General features: G+C 36.3%; 1 protein-coding gene across 1 annotated transcript in view; it reads right to left on the reverse strand.

Moving 5' to 3' along the window:
- PTPRQ (protein tyrosine phosphatase receptor type Q) overlaps positions 1 to 22,762 on the reverse strand; it is a 253,770-nt gene that overhangs the window by 53,346 nt on the left and 177,662 nt on the right. The window contains 4 exon segments of the mRNA XM_003405222.4: positions 2,283 to 2,382; positions 14,509 to 14,582; positions 18,294 to 18,516; positions 19,299 to 19,457. Of these exon segments, the coding sequence (XP_003405270.2) occupies positions 2,283 to 2,382; positions 14,509 to 14,582; positions 18,294 to 18,516; positions 19,299 to 19,457 (556 nt within the window).

The following is a 22,762-nucleotide window of genomic DNA, read 5'->3' on the forward strand; positions in this document are numbered from 1 at the left end:
CTTTCCAGTCTGTCTTATTCTGGAAGTTCTGCTGAAACCCGTCCACCATGGATGACCCTGCTGGTATTTGATATACCAGTGGTATAACTTCCTGCATCACAACAACATGCAAGCCACTACAGTATGACACAAGGACAGAAGAGTGGTGGATTAGTATTTAGAAGAAGTAAAGAAGTGAAATTTGATTTCGATCTTTTAGGAGGAGAAAGCACATTTCAAGTCAACTGGACAAAAGCAAATTTGCATAAAGTTGCCTAAGGAATATTCAGGTGACAGAGAATAGCCTTGTTTGGCTGGAGAGAAGTGTATTGGAAAGTTGTGGGGAATAAGGGAGAACATTTCTTGCCCACATATGGAGTTCTGACAAGTCAGAGAAGATTTTAGAGCAGGGAAACAATATGAATATGGCTGATGCATGCCCCATAGGGACAAGGCCTTTATCCCACACAACAACAAATCTTTTAAAGTGCCTAGAATAATGACGTTCGCTTATTTTCTGGCTGAATCTGAGAATAGTGTTTAGTATAAGGAGGATATATTTTCTGAAAGCCTTTCAAATTAAACATGGAAATGATGATTTAAGAGATTAAAGATGATACAGATGATACACTGCATTCAGAATACAGGACAACATTCTTCAGTTAAAATAAAAATAGAACGGGGAGACGAGAGGATAGAGAGGGTCCGAAGCTAGCTGAATGGACACGAAAAGAGAGAATAGAGGGAAACAGTATGCTGTCTCATTAGGGGGAGAGGAATTAGGAGTAGCAAGGTGTTTGTAAATTTTTATATGAGAGTCCAACTTGATTTGTAAACTTTCACTTAAAGCACAATATAAATTAAAAAAATAAAAACACAGTCTGGAGTTATTTAGGAAATTAGTAAAATGGTTACTTTTACAAATGTAAGGTTCCTTTAACTTGGCAATCTACCTTGTGAAACCACATTTTTGGGTCATAACAAGTATTTCCCCCAAGGTCCTATAAACAACAGAAGAATCAAGGGGCTGATACCGAGGATTTGAAAATAAACTTGCAAAACTTAATACAGACACGTTGGTAAACTAAATATGAGAAGGGGACCCACCATAGAAAGTAAATTGGACAATTTTAAAGTGCTGTCCTTAGCATAAAACTACCTAAACATTAAAATTTTAATCTGATTAAAATATTTTAAGTTAAAACTACCAGAGCTATAAAGTATTCAAAAAATATAGATCTAGCAGCTCTGCTTTTGGTTATCATTTTATTGTCTCTCAGCTCCAAATTCACGCTTCTTTGCCCAATTTTGTGACACTAAAACTTGATCCTATAACACTTCCCCTTTGTCATGTGGCCGAATGTGAAGCTTCATCAACAGAGGGCACTACAGTGACCTATGGAGCTCTGGCAGCGCAGTGGTTAAGAGCTCTGCTGCTAACCATAAAGGTTGTGAGTTCAAATCCAAACTGTCCACTCCTTGGAAACTCTGTGGTGCAGTTCTACTCTGTCCTATAGGGTCGCTATGAGGCAGAATCGACTTGATGGCAATGGGTAATGGGTAGAGTGACCCTGCTAGACAATAGGGACAGGGCAAGAATCCCTTCTAGATTCCATATTATTCATTATGGCAGCACAGCATGCCACGTGGATGAGCTCTAGTTGCCTCTTAAGTGCATGTTCTCCATACTGGTGTGATTCCAAGCAACAACAGCCCACTCACACTATCCAGCAAGGGTGGGCTGTTTCTAAATACCAATTCCAGGCTGCCTACACCCTCCTTTGCTGTTGTTGTGGGCCATGGAGTCAACTGTGACTCCTAGTGATCCTACAGGACAGAGTAGAACTGCTCCAAAGGGTTTCCTAGGCTATAATCTTTATAGGAGCAGATTGTCAGGTCTTTTCTCTCACAGAGCGGATGGTGGGTTCAAACCATCGACCTTTCTATCCCCAGCTCTCTGTTACATTTCCTCACCTACCGGTAGGTTGTGTTTTCCTGTAATGGTCATTCCATGTCAGACTTGGGGGTAGGATTCTTATTATTATTTATTGTCTTTTATTAACTTCTCTCTCTCTCTCTCTCAGCCTGGGCGGGGTGGGTAGCTGCTTTGTTTCACTTCTTACTTCTCAATCCCTTAAAGTTCTTTCACCTTCTTCAGTAGTCAACCATTTCTACTAGTTAACAATTTTTTTACATTCAATTTTCCACATTCAATAACTGTGTGGTTTCTGTCTCCTGATTGGACCCTGACTGGTATAATGCCCATAAAGCCTTCTAGAAATGTGAGCACAAATAATTCTTACCTGGCAAATGCAAAAATTGCTGTTCCAAGAAGAATTATTGAAAGGATACACAAAGTGACTGAAAGAATGATTTCTACAGTTCTTTCTGAAAGTCCTTCACCTGGAACAGAAGATGGGTAACATTAATATTAAATATTACATTATGGAATATTATCTTGAATCTCAAAATATAGAAAAGTATTTTCTTGGCATGTTGCTTGAGAGTGCTGATAAGATATACAAATTTGCTTGTTCCTTTCTTCTCGTAGATTTCCCAACTTTGGTTCTTAGCTCTTGGTCTTTTTTCTATTTACACTCAATCACCTGGGGAGCCCATCCAGTCTTACAGCTTTAATTATGATGTGTGTAATGATGTCTACTTAATTTTTATCTATCAAACTCCAGACTTGTATATCCAATTGCTTCCTAAACATCTTTATTTAAAAGTCTAATTAAATCTCAAAATCAGTACTTCTGAAGCTGAACTCTTATACTTCTCTCCCTTCAACTGCATACTTTGACTTTTCAGTTGATGGCAAACCCATTATTCCAGTTGCTCAAGCCAAAAACCATGGAGTCATAGTTGACTCTCTATTTCTCACAGACCAGTTTCAAATTCTGTGGGGAAATACTTTGGCCCTACTTTCAAAATGTATACACTTCTCACTAAACAAAATCAGGGCACCTTGAAGAAATGGTAATTCAAGTTTGAGAGTTGTTGTTGTGCGCCATCTTGCTGATTCCAAATCATAGCAACCCTATAGGACAGGGTGGAACTGCTCCATCGAGTTTCTAAGGAACGGCTGGTAGATTAGAACTGCCAATCTCTTAGTTTGAAAGTAGGGAACAAAATGAATGTGAGACATCTTATGGTGCTAGAAAGCCATCAAAGACTAATGATGTGAAAAGAACATTGGATCATTTGAAAGGGCTCCTACAGGCCAAAAAGAGAACGATTTACATATTATAATGAATAAAAATAGAAATTGATTGAAACACACTGAATATATAAAAATCTATGAGTTCTAATGTTATTCAATACAAGATAAATTAAGAATAAACAAAAATAATACTCATGTGTAAACACGAGTTATCCCTAACCTCCCATCTCTTTTCTCTAAAAATTTTTAATTAAAGGGAGAAAATGAAGGGTTTTTCCTGGGTTTCTCATATAAATTATATTTAAGGATTAAACAAATAGCCTTAGCTAAGGAGATAAAGCTCTGGACCAATAAGCAACATCATGATAAACTGAGAAAAGACAGAAATTGTCAAGGATTTCATTTTACTTGGATCCATAATCAATGCCCATGGAAGCAGCAGTCCAGATATCAAACCATGTATTGTTTTGTTCTGTTGTACACAGGGTCGCTATGAGTCAGAACCAACTCAACGCCACCTAACAACAACAACAGCATAATTCACTTTTTTATTATGCTTACTGTTTCCATGTCTGTCCTCCTCTCTACAATGTAAGTGCCCCTAGGACAGGGATCTTTGTTTTATTTGATAGATTGTATTCCATTTTCTGAGAATATCACCAGGCACTTAGTAAATGCTCAATAAATATTTACTAGATTTAATAATAAATACAAAATATTGACTTTGAAATAGATATTAAAAAAATTCAGATTGAAAACCATGCAGTGAACCAAATAAACATACACAAATTATTAAATGTTTATTGTAGACACAATGATTACTTATAATTGTAGCCAATTTTAAGTTACATAATAAATAATTTTACTGTAAAAGATATTACACTCATTTGACAAATAAAATAGGTTAGCTATATGTAAAAATCCCTGTTGTTGTTAGGTGCTGTGGAGTCGGATCTGACTCATAGTGACCCTATGTACAATAGAACAAAACACTGCCTGGTCTTGAGCCATCCTCACAATCATTATGCTTGAGCCCATTGTTGCAGCCACTGTGTCAATCCATCTTGTTGAGGTCTTCCACTTTTTCATTGACCCTCTACCAAGCATGATGTCCTTCTCCAGGGTCTGATCCCTCCTGACAACATGCCCAAAGCATGTGAGATGTAATCTTGCCATCCTGGCCTCTAAGGAGCATTCTGGTTGTACTTCTTCCAAAACAGATTTGTTTGTTCCTTTGGCAGTCCATGGTATATTCAATATCCTTCATCAATACCACAATTCAAAGGCATCAATCTTTTTTTCGGTCTTCTTTAGTCATCATCCAGCTTTCACATGTATATGAGGCAACTGAAAACACCATGGCTTGAGTCAGATGCACCTTAGTCTTCAAGGTAACATCCTTGCTTTTTAACACTTTAAAGAGGTTTTTTGTAGCAGATTTGCCCAATGCAATGTGTCTTTTGATTTCCCGACTACTGCTTCCATGGTTGTTGATTGTGGATCCAAGTAAAATGAAATCCTTGACAACTTCAATATTTTCTCCATTTATCATGATGTTGCTTACTGGTTCCAGTTTTGAGGATTTTTGTTTTCTCTATGTTGAGGTGTAATCCATACTGAAGGCTGTGGTCTTTGGTCTTCATCAGTAAGTGCTTCAAGTCCTCTTCACTTTCAGCAAGCAAGGTTGTGTCATCTGCATAACACAGGTTGTTAATGAGTCTTCCTCCAATCCTGATGCCCCGTTCTCCTTCATATAGTCCAGCTTCTCGGATTATTTGCTCAGCGGATAGATTAAATAGGTATGGTGAAAGAATACAACCCTAACACACACGTTAACTGACTTTAAGCCATGCAGCACCCCCTTGTTCTGTTTGAATGACTGCCTCTTGATCCATGTACAGGTTCCTCATGAGCACAATTAAGCATTCTGGAATTCCCATTCTTTGCAGTGTTATCCATAATCTGTTATGATCCACACAGTGAAACACCTTTGCATAGTCAATAAAACATATGGAAACATGTTTCTGGCATTCTTTGCCTTCAGCCAGGATCCATCTGATATCAGCAATGATATCCCTGGTTCCACATCCTCTTCTGAATCCAGCCAGAATTTCTGGCAGTTCCCTGTTGATATACTGCTGCAGCTGCTGTTGAATGATCTTCAGCAAAATTTTACTTGCATGTGATATCAATGACATTGTTTGATAATTTCCGCATTCAATTGCATCACCTTTCTTGGAAATAGGCATAAATAGGGATCTCTTCTAGTTGGTTGGCTAGGTAGCTGTCTTCCAAATTTCTTGGCATAGACAAGTGAGCACCTCTAGCGCTGCATCTGTTTGTTCAAACATCTCAAATGATAAATTCCTAGAGCCTTGTTTTTTGCCAATGCCTTCAGTGAAGCTTGGACCTCTTCCTTTGGTGCCATCAGTTCCTAATCAGATGCTACCTCTTGAAACTGTAAAAGTCCCTAGGGGGTGCAAATGTTTTATGCTTGTCTGCTAACCAAATTTTGGTGATTCAAACCTACCCAACAGCATCATGGAAGAAAGGCCTGGCGATCTGCTTCCATCAAGATTATAGGGTAAAAAAAAAAAAACCTATGGAGCAGTTCTACTCTATAACACACAGAGTCTCCATGAGTTGCAATTGATTCCATGGCAACTAACAACAAAAACAACAGCTATCTATAAAGTATGCAGGGACTAATTTTTCCTCTTTGTTCCCTGGATTCATGCTTACAAAATGTTACCAAATATAAAGGAGTTTCTGTGGCTCTTCTGGATTGTACATTTCAATGGACACTGAATCTTAAATAGTCATCTGAGCTTTCTGGTCCTCTAGAATCTCCAGGTAAAATGAGGCAATACTAACGCAGCACGTGGCTCATTAAGAATTTTAGATACACCTTTTCTATACTTGAAAATATAAATGGTTTGTTTTATGATTTTTCACATGCTGAATCTAATCGGGCATGCTTGAGAAAGGAAGCATGAAGTCAAATGAACAATCGTCTTTATCAGGTAATATTGAATCACTGGACCTAGGAACTCAGCGGGAAAAAATGTTTTCACAGACCACAATTTTTTTTTTTTCCAGATTAAATTACATTTCAAAGCTCTGGCCAAGTGAAATGAGGAAATGACATATAATATATTAATAAACAATATGTAATCCTTTGGGCACATGTATTACAAAAGTACCACTAGGAAAGGACTAAATGTACCCTGTCAAGTATGCTTGCTGATTCACTGCTGTGCAGATACCCACAGAGCGTTCCCAGGACAAAATAAAGTCACTTCTTCAAATCCTTTCATAGAAAATGGAATTCTTTCACTTGAAAGTATAAACATGATTCTTCTGGTAATAGACAGAACCCATTTCCTGACTAGACTTAAAGTCCTGTGACAGGTCAAATCAAATCGTCTTTTGTTTGCACAAGAAAATGTGCTACTGTAATTAAGCAAATCATAATTACAAAGCACTAGCTAATCTTTTTATGTGTTACCTTTCTAATGAAATATTTGTTATTCAAACTCTGCATATGGATCCTACGTTGAAGCTACTTTTATATCTCCAAGAAGAAGCTTGAATTAAATGAGAAATAAAGCTCAGAGTACAATGTCTGGCTCCTGATACAGTACATACTAAGAGAAAGACATTCTTATTTTTATACCTAAAAGAAACAAGTTCTTACAACAGGACTACAGAATATGGAGGTCTTTTTCTCATTTGGCCCAGTGTTAGTTCACCTGGAATATTCAAACACTACACAGCAGATTTATTAAAAGTTTCTCAACTGGCTAATCCAAGAAAAATAAAATACTCTTAGCAGGATGTCATTTTTACCCACTGGATTGGCAAACTTGAAAAACTAGATAATAAACAGCATTTGCCAGGGTGGGAGAAAAAGGCACACTAATCCATTGTTTAAAAAAAAGGAATTATTGAAACCATGCATAAAAATGAAGCATGCTCATTTGTAAATGTTAACCTCATTAAGCTAAGAGGAGAAGGCAAAACAAGTGTGCAGTTAGAAACAATTTTAAAAAACTGAGATGAGAAAAAGTTACAGCAAGAGGATAGGAAGTCTGTGGGAGCCAAAATGTTACCAACAGTCATGAAAATGAAAGCTACTTGGGCAATGAACACTTTCCGTGCACTGGGGCACAGTGGTTACGAGCACAGCACTGACCGGAGTCACGTGCCTGGGTCTGAAAGCTAGTGCTACAATGTTCTAACTCTGTCATGGTGATTAAGAGCTATGGCTGCTAACCAAAAGGTGGGCAGTTCAAATCCACCAGGCCCTCCTTGAGAACCCTAGGGCGCAGTTCTACTCTGTCCTATAGGGTCGCTATGAGTTGGAATCAACTCCACAGCAACAGGTTTGGCTTTGGTTTAGTCTTGGGCAAGTTGCTTAAAGACCCAGCACTTCAGATTTCTTAACAGCAAATTGGAGATATTTATAAATAAGAGGTCATGTTATAAGGTTGTGGTGAAGAATACATGAGCTAATACATAAAAAAACTTAAAAGACTTGGCACACAATTAACAATGTTAACTGTCTTTATTCATAAATATTTCATATTCATTCATCTGATTTAATCACCCAGTGAGTTTATGAGGTAGATACTATTGTTTCATTTTAGAAACAAGATTTCATTAAATAAAATAAGTAACTAACCCAAGGTCACACAAATTCAATATACGTTAAAACCACCTGAAAATGTTGGACTGCAAAGTTTCTAAGGTTCACCATCTCATTGCCACTGCCTCAATAAAATAATAAAATATCCTTCTATTCCTCTGATGCCTTTGAGGAAGTGGTCCTTTTGCTGAAAACTATGTATATTGACTCCCTATTTCAGTTTCTAAGCGAGCATGTTGGAACTTTCCATTATTAGCATCGTAATTAAATGAGAAGTGTTATGACAAAAGAAAACAATCACAGAGTGCTTTGCCATGGGGTTTAAGGTTTCATCTTGTTCAAATTTAATGAGAGCCCTGTAAGGTGCAGAAAGGGACGTCTGGTTTTTAAATCACAGCAATCCTCTATAATTAAACCTCTTAATCAAAACATCGCCTACAAGCAGCTTCCATAAACTGAAGTGCCAAAGGACGGTTTTTAAAAAAGAGTTTTAAGAGGGATACTTGTGAGTTTTGCTAATAAAAATGTTAATGCTCAATCCTGAGTGAAAACAGAATCAAATAAATTATAAGTATCTGTTTAGGATTAAAATGGCGTATGTCATTTCCCATGTTTATTCCTACAGGCATAAAGATGTTCCTAAACGCAAACTGCTCTCCCACAGGCACATCCCTACCCAGCAAAGCTCTGGCTGCCCCACTCGCATGCTAGCCCTTTATCTAAACTGAAAGCTTTTGGCACTTCAGTTAACGGTGATCTTTTCTCCCTGAGTTTAACTTCCAAATGTTAATATCTATGAGAGGAACAACTACCAAAATGATGTTTTGGAAGTATGTGCCCTACACTGACTCGGAAATACAGACTTTCAAAAGCCTTTAAATCCTGAAGTTTTATTGACAGGCAACTCAGCTTGGAGCTCATTGCCTGTGGTGTCCAAAATACCAGTGAATGAATGTTTATCCACTTATGGCTTGATGACCTAGATGAGACCTAAACGTCTCTCATTGAAGTCTGGGATCAAATACACACATAAGTCTTCAGCAGGCCTTCTAGGAATGTTGGGGGCTGCTGACCTGCTGTAAATGGTATAACACATTTCAACATATGACACATTTAGGAGAACAAGGGACTTGAGCCTCCTTTACCATCTTCTAATTGACACTAGGGATATTATATTAACCCACTCTTTTTATTATTTGCTTGCCCTCATTCTTATAACCATGAAACAATTCTTGCCATTGCTCTGCTTATAGAAATGGTCTACTTTATTTCCTTTTTGAGTTCTTCAACTGTATCTTACTCGGCAATGTTCTTTTTTTCAACAATTTTTTTGACTCTATGGTCTTCTATCAATGTCAAATCATGGACCAGAACCATTTCTGGAGGGTGCTCTTTGGAGACTCTAATCTGATCTCCACAGAACCACAACACCCAACATACAGGTAAAAAACTGCCATGATGACAGAATTTGAGAGTGTTAAATTCATTATCTAGCAAAATATCTGGTCACTCTGTTGACTGTTGATAAGTTCTGCTCCAATGGTGCACTCTATACTCCAAATCAGAGCATCCCATTTCACCACAACTAAGGGTTGTGCCCGTGGTAATTTTTCCCACTCACACCTGCCACTGTTGTACTATTTGTAAACGACTGTCTAGCAGAACTCTAGGTGGCCAATCCAGAACAAGCATTGCAGGGCAAAAGCCAATTATGAAGCTGCTATCTATCAACAGAGAGCCTTTGGAAGACCATTCTTAGGAGGAGTCTAAAAGACTCTCCTTATGTCACTGGTCTACAAATAATATGCTGAACTCTGAGAACTTTGATAATGATACGTCACTACCTTTAATAATCCAATGGCTTTCCATCTATTCTGTCCACAGTGTATGTTTTACCAGTCCCCCCTTCCCTAACCTTGGCAGGATACTGTGTTCTGCTCACCACCGCATATCTTACACTTGCTCTAGAGTCCCGTTGTCACCAGAACACACAAATGTTAGTAACAGAACAACTGGGGGGAGGGGGACAGTTATGGTTCCAAAGAAGGGGCCAGAAAATTGACTGTGTATTTCTACTACATTCCAGAATTGGTTATTTTATTCCACTACCTTGATTGTGAGAGGAAGGAAGCAAGAGATCATTGCTGAGAAGTACCTCAAGACTATTTAAGACCAAGGTGAGGCATAAGTCCCATCCTTGGCCAGAGAAAAGCTGTTTGGCAGAATCTAAAGAATCTTGTAAGTCTCTCTTCTCTGGACTTGTACAACAATTCATCCTCAAGGAGTTTCTCTAGCCTCTTTGATTGCTCCTACTCCCTCTCTTTGTCTGCTCTTCTTCCTCTTACCACTACAAAAACTCCTGAAAGTCTCCTCAATCAATATTCCTACCTTGATTCCCCTGTCATCTCCTCTCTTCTCTTCTGCTCTTTCTTTTCTTCGTGATCACATTAACAATCATTAACTTTGTGCCCATGATTCCCAATTTTACATGTATTTTCAACTTTTTTTTAATGCTTTAGTTTAGAGAGGTTTCTTATAGTCTACATGTAATCTGCATATCGGTATCCTCTTAGCACCTTTGAAATGCCCCAGACTGAACTCATGGTCTTCTACTCAAGGTTGCTCCTCTTCTTAATTTCATGTCCTTCCTACCTCATGTAATTCAGGCATGGAATTCTTTGCTACTAAATGAAGATATAATGACTAGAAAGATCAAAATATGAAAAATACAATGTGCTTAAATACAGAGTGATATTTCCTTCATTATTAAGTATTCCAGATTTTGTTTTATTTCCCAAAGACTTAACAAAGAAAGCCTGCACCGTGTATTTGCAGACAGTGGTTGATTTTAATTCATTTACAAATTATTTATTTAGAAGTTATTCAATATATTTTGTTGGAAGAGCTAGAAAATTCCCACTGTTTGTCCACTCGGGAGGGACATAACATACAACACAATAACAATATCTCTTTCTAAAACACTGCTCTTACAAGCTATATTTCCCCTGAGCTATCTGCCCTGTCTATAACGTCTCCTATGTTCCATCAGTGAGCGTACCAGGATTAGCTACAGCAATGACTTCTGAATTCTATAAACTAGAGGTTCCAGAAATTTAACTGTGTTCAATTGACAGTGCTCATGCAGAAGCTGTACACAGACCAAGAGGCAGTTGTTGGAACAGAACAAGAGGATACTGCATGGTTTAAAATCAGGAAAGATGTGACTCAGGGTTGTATCCTTTCACCACACTTATTCAATCTGTATTCTGAGCAAACAATCTGAGAAGCTGGACACATGAAGAAGAATGTGGCTTCAGTATTGGAGGAAAATTCATTGCAATATGCAGATGACACAACTTTGCTTACTGAAAGTGAAGAGGACTTGAAGCACTTACTGGTGAAGATCAAAAACTATAGCCTTCAGTATGTCTTACACCTCAACATAAAGAAAACAAAAATCCTCACAAATGGACCAATAAGCAACATCATGATAAACAGAGAAAATACTGAAGTTGTCAGGTATTTCATTTTACTTGGATCCACAATCAACGCCCAATGGAAGCAGCAGTCACGATATCAAACAACGTACTGCATTGGGCAAATCTGCTGCAAAAGACCTCTTGAAAGTTTTAAAAAGCAAAGATGTCACTTTGAGGACTAAGGTGTGCCTGATACAAGCCATGGTATATCATTTGCCTCATATGCATATGAAAGCTAGACAATGAATAAGGAAGACAGAAGAAGAATTGATGTATTCGAATTATGGTATAGGCAAAGAATACTGAATATACCATGTACTGCTAGAAGAACGAACAAATCTGTCTTGGAAGAAGTACAGCCAGAATGCTCCTTAGAAGGGAGGATGGTGAGACATCATCTCACGTACTTTGGACATGTTATCAGGAGGAACCAGTTCCTGGAGAAGGACATCAGGCTTGGTAAAGTAAAGAGTCAGCAAAGAATAGATGGCCCTCAGGAAATGGATTAACACAGTGGCTGCAACAATGGCTCAAACAGTAACGACTGTGAGGATGGCGCAGGACCTGGCAGCGTTTCATTGTTACACATAAGATCACTACGAGTCAGAACCAACTCAGTGGCACCTGACAACAACATAACCTATAGGAAATTATGTTCATGATAAGAAGACATTTACTGTGCTGTGATGGACTCATTTATCAATGGAGACAACCCTCTATATAATTTCAAAACCAGAAGTCTGATCAGCCATTTATAAAATGATTAATTTATTGGGTAAAATTAATCAAGCCAACAACTGTTACGGAATTAAATGGTTTAGCCAAAGCAGTTTATATGTTATTCCTCCATAAACATCTATGTGGCAAACTAAGTGCCCCAATTTCATTTCTTTTAAGTACATAGTTGCCTTCAATAAATAAATGTTGCAGAGGTTGATATTTTGAACGATTAATATTTTCACAACCTGACAAGAATTTCTTATTGGAAAAGAGAAAACAATCTATCCTCTTCAAGCCACAACTAACCCTGAAATTTACAGTGTTCAAGATAGTCTACGGATCTGAATAACACAGAGATTTCTCACATTCTCAGGTGGCTTCCCAGAGATATGCTGTCCATATGTTTCCTTTTCAAAGGTACTGCAGATGAGTAAATTGTAGGTTTTGAGGATTTAGTACAGGGGAAATAGGAAGTTGTGATTTACTCCATAAAATCCTAGGGAAATAATTTCTCCTAAGTAAATAAAATATTTTTAAAACATTACAATCTATCTAAAAAGAAGCTATCAAACATTGAAATTTTTACTAATCATTAAATATAAATAAACGTTATTTTATTTAAACTTTTCAGCTACCCTTTAAAATAGATACTATCATCAAAATTTCCAAATAAGAAAACAGAGGTTTGTAGGAATTGAATTACTTTCTCAAGAGGCAGAGGCAGGATTTGAATCCAGGCCTAAAGCCTGTATTTAGATTGCAGTGTTTCTGGAATCCTGTGTAGAATCCTGGCCCAGTCTCTTAGTTATTTCAGCAGTTTGTATGTTGGTTTCCTCATCTGTAAAATGGAGCTAATATCATCACCTAATGCAAGGTTTCTCAACCTCAGCACTACTGACATTTTGGGCTGGAAAATTCTTTGCTGTGGTGGTTGTCGATTGCATCGTAGGTTTGTACCAATGTATGGAACTGCTGAGAGAAGGTTTGTAATTACTGTTGTGCCTCACAATGATATTTGTCCTCATGCAGTATGTAGCCTATAAAGGCAGTGACTATGACTGTGAATAGTCAGCATCATTCTTGGCCCCTGCCCTCTAGATACCAGCAGAAACCTCCCTGACCACAGTTGTGACAAGGAAAAATGGCCTCAGACATTGCCAAATGCCTCTGGGGGATAAAATCACCCAGTTGAGACCAGTGACCTAACTTAAAGGATAGTTGTTAAGAGTTCATCAGTTAATGCATGCAAGGAGCCTAGAAATATTCCTGGCACAGATTATTTAATGTTAGATATGTTGATGATAATATGATCATGATGGTGAAATACACATGCACATGACTAAATTGTATTTTTATTCTATTCAGGCCTGATGGGATGGGTAAAATTAAAGTTCACGAAAGAGTTGATTAGAAAGAAAACTACATTAAAGAAGATTACTCAGCTTCTAGTTTTCAGGATTATTTTGGGGAAATCACCCTAAGACTTTAATGTCGCTAAGACTTTTTCTCTTTTTACACCACAACATAAAGAAAACAAAAATTCTCACAACTGGACCAATAAGCAACATCTTGATAAATGGAGAAAATACTGACGTTGTCAAGGATTTCTTTACTTGGATTCATAATCAACACCCATGGAAGCAGCACTCAAGAAATCAAATGACACATCGCATTGGGCAAATCTGCTGTAAAAGACCTCTTTAAAGTGTTAAAAAGCAAAGATGTCACCTAGAAGGCTAAGGAGTGAATGACCCAAGCCATGGTATTTTCAATCGCCTCATATGGATGTGAAAGCTGGACAATGAATAAGGAAGACCAAGGAAGAACTGACGCCTTTGAATTGTGGTGTTGGTGAAGAATATGGACTGCCAAAAGAAGGAACAAATCTGTCTTGGAAGAAAAACAGCCAGAATGCTCCTTAGAAGCAAGGGTGGCGAGACTACTTCTTGCATACTTTGGACATGTTGTCAGGAGAGATCAGCTCCTGGAGAAGGACATCATGCTTGGTAAAGTAGAGGCTCAACAAGAAAGAGGAAGACCCTCAATGAGGTGGATTGACACTGGCTGCAACATGGGCTCAAGCAAAACAACGATCATGAGAATGGCGCAGGACTGGGCAGTGTTTCATTCCATTGTACATAGGGTCGCTATGAGTCGGAAACAACTCGATGGCACCTAACAACAACAACAGCAAAGACTTTTACTCCTTTTTTCAGATAAAAATGTTTCACATTTAAGATTCCATATTAAAGCAGGCAAATATTTATTTTAATGTTAGTACATATCAGCACAAAACCAATACCATGAAAAAATCTGTGTTCAGATTTGAATGGAAAAGACACCCATCTTTTAAAAAAATATTACAAATACTAGTTTTTCCATAGTCAGGCCAAATAACTTTGAAATGAATTTGTACTTGAGAACCTTCAGACATGGATTAATACGTTTAATAATAAATGTTCTGACTACAGTTAACATTTTGAGATTCTAAATTAAATTAAACCACTAATATGTCTTACCTAAAGTCTTCACAGGATCAGAGTAATCAGAGTCAGTAAATTGTCCCATGACATTTGTGGCTCGAAATTTAAACCTGTAAAATAAAGAAAATTAAAACCCAACAATTTGCATGCTATGTGACTTTTTTCTATGAATAATTTAACAAATAATTATGAAAAGTACATTTTTGTTCAAGAGGAAATGAATTTATAAAATGGCAACTTTGAATTAGATCACTTTCATGACAAATGTATATCTCTACATGAGATGAGTAATTACCCTGCAAATAAACCTCTTCAATTTGATGGGGCAATGACAAAAAATTTGACAAAATTTACATAACAGAGTAGAGAGCCCGGAATAGACACACAAGAATATAGTCAACTGATCTTTGACAAAGGAGCCAGGGCAATTCAATGGAAAAAGAATACCCTTTTCAACAAATATTAGAACAACTGGATATTCACATTAAAAAAAAAAAATGAATCTAAGATACAGAACTTTTATCTTTAACAAAAATTAACTAAAAATTGATCGGAACTAAATGTCAAACACAAGCTATGTAACTTTCAGAAGATAACACAGGAGAAGATCTAAGTAACTTTGGGTTTGGCGATGACTTTTTAGGTACGACATGAAAATCACAATTTATAAAAGAAAAAATAAGCTAAATTGGGCTTCATTAAATTAACATTTCTGGTCTGTAAAAGACACTGTTAAGAGAATAAAAAGACAAGCCACATACTGATAGAAAATACTTGCAAAACACATCTCCGATAAAGGAACTGTATCCAAAATATACAAAGGACTGTTAAAACTCAACAGTATGAAAACTAGTAACCCAATTACAAAACGAGCAAAAAATCTGCATAGATACCTCACCGAAGAAGACTGCATAGATATGTCACTGAAGAAGATATAGAGATGACAAATAAGCATATGAACAGATGCTCAACCTCAGATGTCATTAAGGAATTACAAATGAAAACAACTGTGAGATATCACAACACACCTATCAGACTGGCTAAAATCCAAGACATTAACAGCATCAAATGCTGGTAAAAACGTGCAGCAACAGGAACTCTTACTCATTGCTGGTGGGAATGCAAAATGGTACAGCCACTTCAAAAGATGCTCTGGTAGTTTCTTACAAAGTTAAATGTAGGATTACCATATGATTCAGCAATGGTGCTCCTAGATAGTTAGCCAAATTAGTTGAAAACAGATGTCCACATAAAAGCCTGCACATGAATGTTTACATCAGTTTTATTCACAACTGTCGAGGATTGGAGGAAATTAAGATGTCCTTCAACATGAGAAGAGAGAAGCAAACTATGGTACATCCATACAATGGAGTGTTACTGAGCAACAAAAAGAAATAAGCTACCAAGCTATGAAAAAGGCATAGCATTGATTTTAAATGCTTATTTCTAAGTGAAAAAAATCCAGTCTGAAAAAGCTACATACTGTATGATTGTAACTCTATGAAATTCTGAGAAAGAAAACAATAGAGACAGTGAAAAAATAAGCAGTTACCAGGGGTTCACAAGGAGGAGGAAGGGGTGAATAGGTGGAGCACGGGGCATTTTTTATGGCAGTGAAACTATTCTGTATGACATCATAATGTTGGACACATGACATTAGACATTTATCAAAATCCATAGAACTGTACAGTACAAAGAGTGAACCTTAAAGTAAACTATGGACTTCAGTTAATAATAGCATATCAATATTGGTTCATCAGTTGTAAGAAAATATACCATAGGAATGCAAGATGTTAATAAGAGGGGAAACAGTGCTCAGGGGCAAGTGGGGGGTAGGGGAACCTTTTGTTCTTTCTGTACATTTTCTCCATAAACCTAAAACTTTTCTAAAAATTTAAGACTGTTTTAAAAACTGTCCAAACTCATGGACGGTTAGCAGTTTAAAAGTATTGTAACATCTCCCTTATAAATTTGCTTGGATAAAATGATTTAATGTCTGTGTGAAAGTGTGTTGCACTAACATACTCTGCAAATATAAGGCATAATAACTGTTGTACCTCAATCTCTTTTGAAGATATCAGTGAACCAAATTTAGAATGGTCATATAGAACACATCTTGTTCACATGTAAACAAATTAAGAACGACATTTCTTATTTGTGTGTGTGTAGAGCTTTATTCCCACCTTTATGTGTTTTTATGACATTTGAAATAGAAAAAGGGTACAGAAGAGAGTCAATTTTACAAATCATGTGGTGATTCTAACATTCTCATTGACAACTTAAATTGGCCTCATTTAAACAACAGACACAGGCATTTAAGAATATAAGCCAATGCACATTAATAAATTGTAGTGCATAATGTACTCTCAAATTATTATTTTATTGATCATATTAAGTCTGTTATGAAAACAAATATGCACAATAAACAATAACTTGAGTAAGTATTAAAATTTGTGTGTATCTTTTTTATAACTGTCATATGTGTAATGATTAAAAGTCAGAAAATAATCTAGAATTTGCATTAAAGTAATTAAATTTAATAATATATGATAGAATTCATTTTTTGATTAACTTATCGATCTTATTTTTCTAATGGTAACCCAGCCTATGATGTCAATAAAGAATTTAATAATGTTTTAACTAGCAGGCATAGGTGAAAGCTTCTGCATTTTTCAAATGTAGCAATAAAAATTATATATTAAAAATCAAATAAGGTTAAAATATTTTGTACTCTTATGACACAGAATAGTCAAATCAACAGAAGAAAATAACAAATATATCAAAAAAATTAATGAAGTCAATGTTTTTTAACACAATTTTATTGTTGAGAATATACACAGCAAAATATACACCAATTCAACAGTTTCAACATTGATTTTTAATATGATGTTAGATTACTAGGGTCTATAAAATGTGAAATATTAAAGTAAGTAGTAAGATTTCTATCACTCATTCAGATGTTTGATGGTAGAAAGAACAGGTAACTATTGCTATGTCTCAGATAATTACAAGAATAGGGTAGTGTTTCTAAAATCCTATACATCCTCATGCATGGCAAAATAATGAGTAGAAAACACAAAATATTACAAATTAGTCACATTACCTTCTAGAGGAGGAATTAAACCCTTCTACCTGTTCATAGTTAATTTTTATTTTTTATTTTACCTATGTGTTTGGAAACCCGGGTGGCATAGTGGTTAAGTGCTACCGCTGCTAACCAGAGGGTTGGCAGTTCAGATTTGCCAGGTGCTCCTTGGAAACTCTATGGGGCAGTTCTACTCTGTCCTATAGGGTGGCTATGAGTCGGAATCGACTAAACGGCACTGGGTTTGGTTTTTGGTTATCTATGTGTTCCGGTGGCATATTTTCCACCTGTCCTATGTTGCCACATCAGATTATAATTATTTTTAAAATTTTGCCTAATTCCCTTATACGAAAATTTTTATGGAATGTAAAGGCAATGTGAACCAAATTTCTTTTATCACCTTATATGGTGAAATATTTTAGGCATAAATAAATTATTGCTATAATTAATGATAATGTTGACAATCTACTAAGCTCAAGAATTGTGTGAAAATTGGGAATCAACCTATATTACTAGTTTTTAACTGAAATTTCTTGTTGACATTCCTAATACCTTAAGAGGAAATTGAACTGATATTTCTTGTTTATTTTTATGTTCCTAATGCCTGAAAAAGATCATGTTAAATGATGGATGCCCAGCACTTACTGGAAGGAGAAAGGAGCAGTTGGATGGATGAATGAAAGATGGGTTAACTAGCTTGATAACACTATTCATGGTAAGCATAAGGTACACTTACAAGTATTGCTTCTTTGGTTTCAGAGGGCCATTGCAAGTTTTGTCTTCATTGCCAGGAATCATACATGCATTATCAGAACCAATGACATAGATTTCTTCATTGCCACTGAACTTTGTCTTTCCTTCTGTACATGGAGGGTTAGGAAAGCCTTCATTTGTAAAATATGGCCTTGGTTTATTAAAATATGCATCATACCACTTAGTTACATTTCCATCATGCTGAGCTATTTTCAGAAAATAAGAGAATAATGATTACAAATAATATATGAATGTATTTTTACATTTATAAAGAGTGTTTCTATAACTGCATGAGGGAAATCTGGATAAAACATCTGTCACTTTATGAAGACCTCGGATGATTCAGTTGATCTAGCTAGATACGCAGGTAACTCCATCACTCATGAATCTATAGGCATTGTTGTGGAGAATGACTTTCTCAGGTAGAGGGGGAACACCCCTCATTCAAAGAGTAACTCTCTTGCTAATACCTCCAAATAAGCTATCAAGACTCCATTTTGCCAAAATCGAAACAATCTACTAGCATATGGAATATATAAATCACGTACTTTAACTACTCTTTATCTTATATGATGGAGTCCCTGTGTGGTAGAAATGGTTAAGTACTCGGCTGCTAACCAAAAGATTGGTGGCTTGAGTCCACTCAGAGGTGCCTCAGAGGAAAGGCCCAGCAATCTACTTCCAAAAAATTAACCATTGAAAAGCCTATGGAGTGCAATTGTATTTTAACACACATAGGGTCTCCATGAGTGGGAAATGACTCAATGGCAACTGGTTTGGTTTTCTTTATTATCTTATATGGTGAAATATTTTAGGCATAAATAAATTATTAGTATAATTAATGATAATGTTGACAACCTACTAAGCTCAAGAATTGTGAGATAAATTGAGAATCAACCTCACGTTACTAATTTTGAACTAAAATTTCTTAAGCATTCAGCAATTCACACTACACAATTTCACAAAGTAAGCTGACATTTGATAATACCTCCTGTTTCTGCCACTAATACTTGTACGTTTTTGATTGGTCCATGATCATCATTATAGTAACATACTGGCATTCTGATTGTAATTGTTGTTGAAGTAACAAGCAGTTTTCCAGTGGCATCATAAATAGGGGTTGGTTTAGTTTTTGGTCGTGCTGGAGCTGTAAGAAAAGAAAATATATATATTTGCTATAGTTTTTAGTTTCTGAAGAGAAAAAAAAGGTAATTTGCAAATAAAGTAATGGCAAACACAAATATCAAATTAAGTAGAGTTTTGTTTTGATACAACATACATTTAGCAATTATTATCTCCTAACGGTTTTTTTACTGGGTAATGGCGTAATTACATATTAGAGACTTGGCTGAGATAATGGGGCCACGTGTGATTCTCAGACATACGACTCACCTTCACGTATTAAAAAAAATTCAAATTATACATGGTCTCACTGGCACGTAATTTTCACAAATGTGTGAATATGATTTCATGAAACCAATAATTTAGTATAGTTCTTTTTTTTCTTTCACTTCCTTTGGCTAACTTACCAATTACCATTCTAGTTATACTAACACCAAAATGAACATCTATCCCCTCCCAGAGTTAGTCTATGACAAACATCTGGAGGACATCCTCCCATATATTTCTCCATAATCATATACAGGCACATAAATAATGGACTCATCACTGTTTAATTTTTTAATGGGGCTATATTATACATAATTACCCTATATCTTGCTTTTCCCACTTAAATATAATTTAAGTCTTTCCAACTCATCAGGTACAGTGTTAATCCATTCTTCTTAATGATTATATTATAAATTATGGTGCTAAATAATTTAGTCAGTTATTCCTCTAGTGATGGGAATTCACTTTTTCTCAAGTTTTTGAACATTTGCTACAGTAATCACCTTGCACATTTTGCCTTATTTACTGATCCTCCTCCGCCCCCTTGCCCCACAAGTGAAATAGATTCTCAAGAGCAGAGCTTCTGGGACAAAGGATGTATGTGTTTTTAATGTCAATAGATACTGCTAGAATGGTTTCTGAAAGTGCTATGATAATTCACATTTTATCATCAACACATAAAAGTTTCTCCAAAACCAATGTTTTGTAAAAGCTTCATTTTACCTTATAGTTGTTTATTCTAGCTTTTTGAGCACTGGTAGATTACTTAACCAAATTTTTCAATTTCCATATTTATAAAATATTTTTCTAAAATCCTCTAAATAATTCCACAAGATTAGCAATATTATCTCCATTTTATAAAGGAGAAAATGGGCCTTTGTCACACACTTATCAAAAGGGAATATCAAGATTTAAATCAAATTTTCTTGACTTGACACTTTAGCTCACTCCATTCTTTTGAGCTTCAGATTCAAACTCAGACTTCCTACTTGATGCCTCAGTTTGAGTCCTCTGAGAAGTAAAGGCTATGATGAAATTAGATGTGTGAGAGGTTTACTCACGGAAACGCCTGTGAAGAATAAAGGCAGAGGGAGCAGGGGTAGGTGGGCAGAGTCTCAGACCACAATGCAGGCCTGAGACCTGTGAAAGAGAAGAAGGAAGGAGATTCAGTAGGAACAGCTTCAGATTTCAGGGTAGTCTGAGAAACTCTGGACCAGGCCACTGGGGAGGTCCCAAGCAAAGGATGCCTACTAGAAGGATCCAGCACTGAGCATTGCCATCCATCTTGAATTATCTATTAAATGCAGATTTAACAAGACTTCTATGCATTCAGAGCCCTGGTGGCACAGTGGTTAAGTGCTACGGCTGTTAACCAAAAGATTGGCAGTTCAAATCCACCAGCTGCTTCTTGCAAATCCTATGGTGCAGCTCTACTCTATCCTATAGGGTCGCTATGAGTCGGAATTGACTCAATGGCAATGAGTTTGTTTGCTTTTTTGGTTACTGTGAATTCAATACTCCATGCCACTAATAAAATCATGCATATTACTAGAAAAAAATGAAATTCTCTAGGACCCCAGCACTGCTACCAGTGTTCATACATCATCTCTCAATGACTGATCATGAATCTACCTGCCCTACCCAAGGGAGGGAGGTCAGAAGTGATTATCTTTACCTGGGGATGAGAAAAGCACTTGAAACGGGGAATTTTACTACTAAATATAATGCATTTACTGCTACTTGCATACCTACATGTCTGTCCCTGAGTAACAAAGAAAAATAACAAAGCTCTTCTAATAAGGTCATTTTGTAAAGTAACTGATTTTTGAAGACTTTACGTATTTATACATTAAAATCACCAAAAAAACCAAACCTGTTGCCGTCGAGTCCATTCCAACTCATAGCGACACTATAGGACAAAGTAGAACTGCTCCATAGGGTTTTCAAGGAGTACCTGATGGATTCGAACTGTTGACCTTTTGGCTAGCAGCGAGCTGTAGCTCTGAACCACTACGCCACCAGGGTTTCCATACATTAAAAAGTACGTAATTTATTCATTAAAACAGAAAAAATTAACACTTATAAATAGCATAGTTCTGTAGCACTACAATTATATCAGCTATCCACTGATGACAATATAAAATTCATCAGCGTCATCTTACAGTGAGTATTTCTCATTCTTAATAGTATTAGCTTCCAGGTTCTGTTCTAAGGGTTTTTCAAAGATTATGTCTTTAAATCCTCATAAAAACTTGTGAGATAGGAACTGGTGTTATCTCCATTTTACAGGCTTAGAGAGGTTGAGAAACTTGCCCAAAGTCAAACAGATATCAAGTGGCTGATCCAGGATTCAATCTCAGGAAGGTTAACCCTAAAGCCAGCCTAAACCTGGTAATTTAATCCCTATGCTCTGCTATCTTTACCAAGGACTGAGAAAACTTATTTTTTATTCTCGAAAGAGAAGCATTCAGTGGAATTTTACTAAAAGTCCATACACTTCCTTCCCCCCGCCACTGTGGTTTTATGGCCCATTTTAGAAAGATGGCATAATCATTTGCTTATTTTCTGTCTCAGGAAGAGAAAGCACTTTGAAAGGCTGGATAGACTTAAATCTCTCTTACTCTTTTTTTTGTTTTTGTTTTTTTTGCAGGGGTAGGGGAAAGTCTGAATTTTACTTTTATTTTCTACTAAAAATACTTGTAATAATGATGAATTTGATAGATTTACTATATAGTCAGAATTATAACATTAAATATATGATAGGAATTCAGTAAACACAATTTGATGAACTGAAAAGAATCTGACTTCTAAGATAGAGTCAAGGAATCTAATTAGAATTAATCAAATCTCGTCATAGGCGATTTAAATAACAAGTTTTCTTTTCAATAAAAATTAAAAAACTTAAAATAACAGATTATAAAATCTGCTTCAGAAAAGTTTACATTTAGAGGAAAAGAATTACGAGATACATAGCAGGTGGGTGTTCTCTTTTTTTAACATGATAATTTGCATCATTATTCAGACATTTAAATTGTAGCTTTAATAAGCATAGGCATTCTTACT

The sequence above is a fragment of the Loxodonta africana genome, chromosome 4 (assembly GCF_030014295.1).
Source record: "Loxodonta africana isolate mLoxAfr1 chromosome 4, mLoxAfr1.hap2, whole genome shotgun sequence".
Classification (NCBI taxonomy): domain Eukaryota; kingdom Metazoa; phylum Chordata; class Mammalia; order Proboscidea; family Elephantidae; genus Loxodonta; species Loxodonta africana.